At 58.9% G+C, this 9,881-nt stretch overlaps 1 protein-coding gene across 5 annotated transcripts in view; it reads left to right on the top strand.

The window, feature by feature from the left end:
* ADAP1 (ArfGAP with dual PH domains 1) overlaps window positions 1-9,881 on the top strand; it is a 57,257-nt gene that overhangs the window by 16,730 nt on the left and 30,646 nt on the right. For all 5 annotated transcript variants that reach the window (XM_040634641.1, XM_040634642.1, XM_040634639.1 and 2 more), the window contains exon 2: window positions 9,440-9,570. In XM_040634641.1, coding sequence (XP_040490575.1) covers window positions 9,440-9,570 — 131 coding nt within the window. The remainder of the gene's footprint in view (window positions 1-9,439; window positions 9,571-9,881) is intronic.

Raw genomic sequence — 9,881 nt, 5'->3', positions numbered from 1 at the left:
GGGGGGGGGGGGGGGGGGGGGGGGGGTGTCTGGGAGGAGCCAGGAGAGGGCTGGCGGCCTGGGGCAGTCTGTCCTGGTTGGCAGGTGATGTCACCGCACCGCGTGGAGGGCGAGGCTGTGGCCTGGAGGTGGGCCGGGCTCGGGTGTGGTCGCTGTGGTCGTAGGGCTGGGGCAGGGGTGCAGATGCAGACTCGGCCCGGCCCCTCTCTGCCGCCCTCCCCTCTGCAGCGCCTCCATCTACTACCCCCCCACCCTGACCAGCACACGCCCTGGGGCGCGGTCTCTGCTGGGGGACACAGGCTCTGGAGGCTCACTCCAGGCTACTGGGTGAGGATCCCCCGAGTCTCTGGTGCCCAGAGACAGGATGGGCAGGCTCCTGTGGATGGGACGGCTGTCTGTCTCAGCTGCGTGCGCCGTGGCAAGGGGTATGGAGAGCAGAGCCTAGACTGGGGTGTGGGGCCTTCCTGCCTAGGGTAAGGGGGTCCTGGTACTGGGGCACCCCAGCCTGCTGCCCTCCCGCCCTGGAGGGGCTCTGAGCTTAGCGTGAGGCTTCTGTAGACAGGCAGACCCCTCACGCCTGGAGCCTCTCTCTGAGCTGCCATGTGGGGGTGTGGGCATGTGCGCGGGTGGGCAGACCCGGCTGAGCTCCAGCAGCCTGAGAAGAACCCCGGGGCCAGCCTGGCCACCCAGACCGCAAAAGCATCAGCCCTGGCCCTTCTCCCTTGGGGACCTCCGGCCAGCGTCTGTCCAGTTGGGGGACCGCCTCCACCCCCAGGCCCCCTCTTCTCCCTCTCCTGCCTGGCACCTGCCTGTGTCAAACCTGGAAGGGAAGTAGTTCAGAGTGGGGGGTGGGGGGCGCGCCAGGAGACCAGTGCTGGTCTGGTCCAGTCTGCCACTGTGTGACCTCAGGCAAGTGTCTGACCCCCTCTGAGCCTTATTTGCCTCATTCTGTGGACCTCGACCACCGGCAGGGTCAGCCTCAGATAGAGCTGTGGGACCAGGTGAGACTACATGCTCAGTCATTAGCCCCCAGGGACTGGGATGAGGTGCTGTGGGCTTGCCCCAGTGGGTGGGATGGCCAGGGAGGCTCTGGAGGGTGCCCGGGACATTTCTGCTTCGTCTCCAAGGCCAGGCCCCCAGATTGGCCAACACACGGCCCCCAGGGGCCAGGGGATGTAGCCTCTGGGAGAGCATGGCTGCTGGTCTGGGAGGGGGAGGGCGTACCTCGTAGGGGAAGCGGGTTCCTGCGACCCCGCAGAGCAGGCTGCCCCCGGGTGAGAGGCCCTGATGTTTCTGCTTCTCCAATCTCTGGGGGAGGGTTGGGGCCCTAGAAACACCTACTGCTTTCTCAGATTCACCTTTATGGAGGTGTGACTCACATGCAGTGAAATGCGCCCCTTCCACGCGTGCCAGAGAGCTGGGAGGAGAGCGCGGGCTCTCGCAGGGCTCGTGGGGCCTCCCCCGTGCGCCCCCATACCTTCCCCGGTAGACAGATTTCCCTCTGCCTCTTCTTGTCGTTGAGATGTTTGCGTTCTTACTATTCAGTCTGAACGGTCCTTTGTGCTCTTTGGACACGCACGCGTCCTTTATCAGAGACATGGTTTGCAAAGTCACGTGTCTCAGCCAGCGTCCTTCAAAGAGCAGAACTTTGTCTTTTAAAAATTCTGATGAAGCTAACTCATTTATTTGTTTATTTAATTTTTTTAGTTTTCTGTGGCCAAAAAAGCTTTGCCTAACCCAAAGTCACAAAGATTTCTTTTGGAAGGCTTATAGCCTTGGGTTTTACATTTAGCGCGATGATGCGTTTGAATGACTTCTTGTATGTGGCGGGAGGTATGGACTGGCGTTTAGGACTTTTGCAGATGACACCCAACTGTTCCAGCACCATGAGCTGGAAGACGATTCTTTCTCCGCTGACTTGCCTTTCCACCCGCGTCAGTAACACTTGTGGGTCTATTTCTGGGCTCTCTATTCTGCGCCATTGAGCTCTTTGTTTCTATGCCAATACCACACGGTCTTGATAACCATAAGTTTACGATAAATTCTAAAACCACGTAGTGTTAGTCCTCTGTTTCTGTCCCTTTTCAAAGTTGTTTTGGCTACTCTAGGTCCTCTGCGTTTGCATACGAATTTTAGAATCAGTTCATTTCTATTTTAAAAATCCTGCTGGAATTCCGATTGGGTTTACATCGAATCTATAGATGAATTTGGAGAGAGTTCACATCTTCGTGATATCAAGTCTTCCAACCCAGGAAGATGGTATCTTTCACTCCATATTTGGGGGTCTGTGATGTATCTCGGCAAGGTTTTGTAGTGTTCGGTGCGCTGTTTGTCGTATTTACCCCTACGTGTTTCATTTTTTTATGAATTATAAATGGTGTTTTTAACTTTTCATTGTAGCAAAACATACGTGACATAAAGTTTACTATTTTACTCTAAGTGTGGTTCAGCAGCATTTAAAACATCCACGTTGTTGGGCAACAATCCCGTAAGCAGTGTTTTTAAAGGTTCTGTTTCCGCTGCTTATTGCTGATGTATACGAATATAATTGATTTTCGTATATTTATCTTATATCCTGCAGCCTTACTAGTTCTAGTAGGGTTTTTGTGAAATCCATCAGATTTCCTATGTTGATAACCATGTTGTGTATGAATGAAAGAGGTTTTATTTCTTCCTTTCGGATCTGGAAGCTTTCTATTTCTTTCACTGCTTTTGAGTATTCGCTTTTGAGTAGAGTGATGGGAACAGACATCCCTGTCTTGGTCCTGATTTTAGGGGAAAGCATTCAGCCTTTCTCCATCAGGCATGATGTCAGCGATTTCATAGATGCTGTGTATCAAGTTGGGAAAGTCCCCCTCTGTTCCTAGTTTTCTGAGAATTTTTACCAAGATGGTACATTTTATCATGTGGTTTTCTGACGCTATTGACACGGCCATACGGTTTTTCTTTTTGAATCTGTGAATACGGCGAATTACATTGATTGGTTTTCAAATGCGAAGCTGACTTCGCATTCCTGATATAAATCGCCGTTGGTCACGGTGTTTATCTCCTTCGTGTTGGTCACGGTGTTTATCTCCTTCGTATATTGTGGGGTGTGCAGATCTCTTTGTGGGCATGTTTTCCTCTCACTTTGGTGAATACCTAGAGTAGAACTGCTGGTTTACGGGAGAGAGATGTTTAGATGTGTGAGTACCTGCCACGCTGTTTTCCAAAGGGAGTGGAGCCAACGCACTCTCCTGCCAGCGTCCGAGAGCACCAGCTGCTCTCATCCCCGTCACTTGGTAATATCGGTCCTTCACACTTCAGCCATTCTCGTGGACGCGTAATGGGGTTCCATCACCAACGCTTTTTTAAAAAGGTACAAGTGATACCTTTGTGTTGCCTAGTGTCTCCATTTCTTAATTTCAGACGTCCTTGAGCCCTCCGTGGAAGCAGCTGCTCGGGTTATGCTGGAGGGGTGCATGCGTACACCCATGTGTGTACACCCATGCCGGATGCACTGCAGGGGGTCAGACAGCCCGAAATTGCGTACCGGTGGGTGCTGGGAGGCGGCAGGATGCCAGGCAGTGTTTAAACCTCTCCTGAATCCTGGCAGCCTGGTTGTCAGAGAGATGGTTCTTCGCGGTGGCTGAACGCTACGCCTTCCAATCACATGCCTTCCTCGGGCTCACATCTGTCTCACCCTTTTCTCCTCTAACACAGGGCTTGGCCAATGTTTTCTTAAAGGACCAGATAGTTAATATTTCAGGCCCTGCTGGCCACACCTTCTCTGCCACAACCACTCGGCTCTGCCTTTTAATTGTAGAAGCAGCCACAGACAAAAATGTAAATGATGGGCGTGGCTGTGTGCCAATAAAACTTTATTTACAAAAACAGGCCTGAGGGCCACAGCTTGCCAATCCCTGCAGAAGTGTTCTGTCTACAGGTCTTCTAGGCCAGGACGTAGACAGCCTTGTCCCAGAGCCCGTGTGTGAGGGTGGAGGCTGGCTGAGCAGGAGCGTTTGGTGGTCTTTGTTCAGCCAGTCTCAGAACTTCCACACAAGTTGATGAAGGCCGTGAGGAGAGAGGCCTGGGCCGGAGGTCCACACTCAGAGAAGATGTTAGCAAGTGGTGAAAAGTGGGGTCTCTCCTGCACCCCAGTGACTTTCCCAGTTGGGCTCAAATTGCAAGTCGCCATTATTGTCCCATGTCACAGAGGAGGAGGGTGAGGCCTAGAAGGGCTGCTGCTTGCCCAGGACTTCATTCCTGCTGGGCTCTCTATGCTCAACTGTTGCGGCTTTGCTGCAGGTTTCTGGGGACACAGAGCCCAGTGGGAGAATTGGAACTCTCCCCTTTCTGGATGTCAGTTTGGTCCCCAGGACAGCGCTTAACTATAAACTGCCTGCCACCCCGGCCGCTCTGTTCTGCTCCACGAAGCCGCTGTGCTCTGCATGACCGTGCTCCCTGCCCGCCCCGGGCTTCCCTCAGCAAATGTGTGTCGGTGGAGGGGGAGAAGGCCTGGGCTCTCTCTTGGGAAGTGGGGACTCCGCAGGCAAGGGCTGTTTGGTCATTCATTCATCAGGAACGCTTGAGCCCCTGGTTTTGGCTAGGTTCTGTGCTGGGTCCTGGGGCTGGGACTTAGGTCCGCAAGAGGCCCACAGTGAGTGGGGAGACAGACCGTCGGGCAGGGGTGCGGCTGTAACAAATAGCCCCGCATCTCAGAGACGGGACTTGTTACTTGCTTAGAACACAGTGCTGGGGGCGCCTGGGTGGCGCAGCGGTTAAGCGTCTGCCTTCGGCTCAGGGCGTGATCCCGGCGTTCCAGGATCGAGTCCCACATCAGGCTCCTCTGCTGGGAGCCTGCTTCTCCCTCTCCCACTCCCCCTGCTTGTGTTCCCTCTCCTGCTGGCTGTCTATCTCTGTCAAATAAATAAATAAAATCTTTAAAAAAAAAAAAAAAAAGACCACAGTGCTTTGCAGAGAGGCCTAGTCCCAGCTCTCTGGGGCCTCTCTGCTCCAGACAGTGACTCAGGGGCTCTGCCCTTCCCCCTTGTCAGCCAAGGATGGGGACACGGAGGACCATGGGTGGGTGATGGCTGTCAGCCAGGCCTGGAGGGACACAGGTCCCTCTGATCACATTCCACAGGCCGGAATCCTGGCCACACTGGCTTCCAGGAGGCTGGGAAGTGTCACACACTGTGACCCAGGGAGGAGGAGAAACAGATGCTGGTGAGCCCCGGTGGTCAGGGGGGCTGAGGAAATGAGCGTCTGAACCGGGACATGTCTGAGGGTGAACGGGGAAGCCGTTAGCAGTCCCCCTGGACAGGCCGGGCCGCTCTGCGATGGCCGGCATTAACTGAGCACTTGGCGTACCAGGCTGTCTGCGTGCGAATGGTCTCTGTGTCTGTGGTGGAGTTCTGTCCGTTTTGCAAAGGAGAAACTGAGACACAAAGCAGTGAAGTAATTTGCCTTGGGACACACAGCTAGGAAGGGTGGGGAGGGAGTGGGACCCAGCCCAGCTGGCTCAGCTGGGGGTCTGCTCAGCTCTGGGGCATGTGTGATGGGGCAGCCGGGTCCTCCCTGGTGAGCCGCTGGTGGGGGAGGCCCCAGGCGTTTCTCCTATGAGTGTGAATGGGTGAGGGAGCCACAGCTCCCCAGTCTGGCTTCGGGAGGACGCCTGCTGCCCTGTCCTGATAGGATTTTCTGCCAGGTTTCTGCTGCCCGCAGCTCTGTCTGCTCCTGCTGGCTCCTCACTGCTGGGAGGGCCCCTTCCCCCAGAGCAGCAGCGCCAGGGGAAGGGTGGGAGCGGCCCAGGGCCCCCGCCCAGCTGGCCCACGTGGGTCTACCCTGCTCCTGTTCTCTCAGAACAGAGGAGTTGCTCATTTCCTGGTGGGGCAGCATTTTCACGAAGAGGGAGCATCTCCTGGGGTCCAAGGAGGGTGGGTGTGCCCAGGCATTCAGGTGGGCTGCCAAGGGTGGGCTGTGGCTGCGGGACAGGGGTGCATGGGGTGGGGGCCTGGCAGGTGGGAGTGCCAGGGGCTTCGGTGTGCCCCCTTGGCAGCAATTCAGGGAGAGTGTCTTCCGAGAGTAGAGGATGGAGGTGGAAGGCTGGTTCCTGCGGAGCCGTGGACCCTCGCCCTGCCCTCGGCATCCCCAGGTTCCTGTGGAAACTTGGGTCCTATGGCGGGGGGGGGGGGGGGGGGTGTCTTCTGTCTCTGTGCTGCTGAGAGCGCTTGGGCTAGAGGTGGCTCTCTGGCCCTCTGACCCCCACCCAGCCCTCAGGGAGGCACGGAACTGGGGCGTGTGGCCTTCTCCCCACCCACTCTCCCCTGCTGCCCACCCTCTGGGGTCCCCTGCATGCCCATCCTGACTGCTCTGAGGACCCCAGTATGTTAGAGGCCTGGCTTCTGGCTGCAGCTAGGCCCTGCTGCCAAGACACCCCCCCAGGTCCATGCTTAGGACAGCAGGGGTGGTGGCCTGTCCCGTGGTGTCCCCTGAGCCATTACCCTGGGCCAGTGGCAGGAAGCTCAGGGACGTGGCTGTGGGGGCCGTGTAGACATCTGGGGACCAGGCTGCTGGGAGGGGGCCCATAGCACATCAGGCGCCTGACCCATTGACATTCCAGGGGTTGAGACAGGCAGTGCTCTGGAGACAGCCAAAGAAACTCAGTGCCAGCCTGGCAGATGGTGTGAAGAGCTGAGAAGGGCATTATGACAGGGGACGTGTGAGGGTGCCCCCAGCTGGTGGCCAGGGGGCCCCGTGAGGGTGACATTTGCGCTGAGACGTGCGGAGGAAGGGGCTGGCTAGGCGTGGGGGGCTGGAGCAGTGCCCGGGGAGGAGCCAGGAGAGGTGGTGAAAAGTCCCCGGAAGGTTCCAAACAGAAAGCTGATGTGATGCTCTGGCTTCCGGGCCTGTGGCCTGTGGGCGGAGCAGGCAAAGGGGCTGTGGGGCGCCGTGAGGGGTCGGCAAGGAGCCAGGGGTGGACAGAGGGGGTGTCTGGGAGGATGGGTGGGTGGGTCGGTGGTCTGCCCTGCCCCTCTGCTCACAGCTCTTCTGATGGGGTAAGGCCCCCAGAAGCAAGGCTCCAAGGCCTCGGGACCTCTGGGCTGAACCCCTCGCTGGCCCCAGTGGGGGAAGGCTGATGTCGGCCAACCCCAGAACAGGGAGGAGGCGGGGACTGGGGCCCTGTTGGTCTCAGAGTGCCAGGAGCCTGCGTCTGTGCGTGGGGTCACTTCCCCGTCCCCCAGCCCACCAGACTCACCAGGAGTCCCATCTTGCAGCAGCTGCCCCCACCCCATAAACAGGCACCGAGGCGAGGTTGGAGGCGGGGGCTGGGAGGATCCCCAGCCCCCATGGACAGTCTGCCTGTGGGGCTCAGCGCGGGGGCCCCCACGATGACGTGGCTGTTTTTCTCCTGAAACTTCTCTATTCTGGGGGCCACTTAGAAGCGACCTGCCTCCCTGGCCTCCACTTCCTCTGCCAGACCCTAGAGTGCACCCCACGGGCGCCTCGGCGATGCGGACAGGGATGCTGTCAGCTCAGCTACCAGGTTTGGAAAGTGAGCAAGGCCTATAACAACAAGAACCCCTGGCTCAACTGCTCAGCCCACCCACCCTCTGTGTCCATCTCGATTCTCACAGCAAGCCGGCCCTTGTCTCCCCAGACAGGAGGAAGGGAGGCTTGGGCCCAAGGCATGGGCGGTGCCCTCGGCAGCTGCGAGTCCAGGGCTGGATCCGGGCGCCCCTAGGGCCAGTTCTGCTGGGTCCTTGGTCCAGGAAACAGAAATGCATGCTGCACCTGCCTCCACACCCCACCTGCCCGCTCGCTCGCTCACACTTCACACCCACACCTGGCCGCTCGCTCTCTCCCACGTGCACACCCACACCGGATCGTTGGCTCACACTTCACACCCACACCTGCTCGTTCGCTCACACTTCACACCCACACCTGCCCTCTCGCTCACACTTCACACCCACACCTGGCCGCTCACTCTCTCCCACATACACACCCACACCTGCTCGTTCGCTCACACTTCACACCCACACCTGCCCGCTCGCTCACACTTCACACACACACCTGGCCGCTCGCTCTCTCCCACATGCACACCCACACCTGCTCGTTTGCTCACACTTCACACCCACACCTGCCCACTCGCTAACACTTCACACCCACACCTGCCCGCTCGCTCATTCACACATGCACACCCACACCTGCCCGCTTGCTAGCTCACACTTCACGCCCACACCTGCCCGCTCGCTCACACACGCGAGCACACCCACACCTGCCCACTCGCTTGCTCACACTTCACACCCACACCTGCCCGCTCGCTCACACACACATGCACACCCACACCTGCCCGCTTGCTAGCTCACACTTCACACCCACACCGGCCCGCTCCCTCACACACACATGCACACCGACACCTGCCCGCTTGCTAGCTCACACTTCACGCCCACACCTGCCCGCTCGCTCACACACATGAGCACACCCACACCTGCCTGCTCGCTCGCTCACACTTCACACCCACACCTGCCCGCTCGCTCATTCACACATGCACACCCACACCTGCCCGCTTGCTAGCTCACACTTCACGCCCACACCTGCCCGCTCGCTCGCTCACACTTCACACCTGCCCACTTGCTCACACACACGTGCACACCCACACCTGCCCACTCCATATCCACGTGCCCTGAAAACACGCTCCTAGCACGTGCTGTGGGCCTGTGGTCTGGCCTTTGGTATCTGGGGAGAGACTATGGGCCTCCTGGCCTCTGGGTTTAAACCACCTGGTGCGGAGAAGCTCTCCTTACAAGTGGAAGGTGCTTCGGAGACCGGCCGTCCCTTCCGTGCACGCGCTCGGAGTCCCTCCCTCGGCCCGGCCCCCACACTCGGTTACGAGGGTGAGGTGTGCGGAACATGAGGATCGATACTGGGGCCGCTCCCAGTGCCCAGTTTGTCAAGCACCACATTCCACCGCTGGCCATGGTTCAATATGAAAAGCTGCAAATGTGCAGAAAAGTGGGCGCTTCCACCTGGACTGTACCCCGAGTTGGGTGACGCGGCCGTCAGCACTCTGCACGTTGCTGTGTCCACACGCACACACACACGTGTTCCCGTTGCGCTCTGCGGGTGAGCAAGACGTGAAGGCGTGTCTGAGCGCGTGGCCGAGGCTGTCACGCCTGCCACGCGTGGTGCCAGTCGCGCGTCATCGTGTAGCGCGTCTCCCACAGCCACAGGTTGTCCACCTGGGTGTGCGCGGAGCGGCTGGGACGTCGGGGGTGGGGCTGCTCACCTGTGGCGGGCGGGAGGGACCTCGCGTGGGACACGAGCCCGTGAGCTTCGGGGATCTCCTTGCCAGCCTCCCTTTGCACGGGTGGGGAGACTGAGGCCAGAGAGAGTCCCGGCGGGGTCCCATTCCCTGGGGCAGAGCCTCCCTGAGCATCTGGCCTTTGCCTTCCAGATCCCGACTGGGCTTCCTACACCCTGGGGGTGTTCATCTGTCTGAGCTGCTCCGGAATCCACCGGAACATCCCCCAGGTCAGCAAGGTGAAGTCTGTCCGTCTGGATGCCTGGGAGGAGGCTCAAGTGGAGGTATGGGCCTGCGAGCGGATGGAGGTGGCGGTGGGTGGGGAGGAGACCCTGAGTCCTGCTGCTCCCTGGGTGCCCTTGGCCTGGCCTCCCAGGTCAGACACCCCGGGGGTGCCTTTACCCCTGGTGCCTGACTGGGGCCAATGCTGCGGGGGGGAGGAGGGGTGAGAGGTAGAGGGGGGAGGATTGGGGTGAGGTGGTGGGGGGAGTGCAGGGGGATGGGGAAGGGGTGAGGGGAAGGGAGTGAGTGCAGAAGGTGGGGGGAGGGGAGGGGAGTAGAGGGTGAATGTGGGGAGAAGGACGGGAGGGATGGG

The sequence above is a fragment of the Ursus maritimus genome, unplaced genomic scaffold (genome assembly GCF_017311325.1).
Source record: "Ursus maritimus isolate PB19 unplaced genomic scaffold, ASM1731132v1 scaffold_2, whole genome shotgun sequence".
In the NCBI taxonomy this organism is placed as follows: domain Eukaryota; kingdom Metazoa; phylum Chordata; class Mammalia; order Carnivora; family Ursidae; genus Ursus; species Ursus maritimus.
The sequence above is the reverse complement of the archived record's forward strand: the minus strand, read 5'-3'. Positions and strand labels throughout refer to the sequence as shown.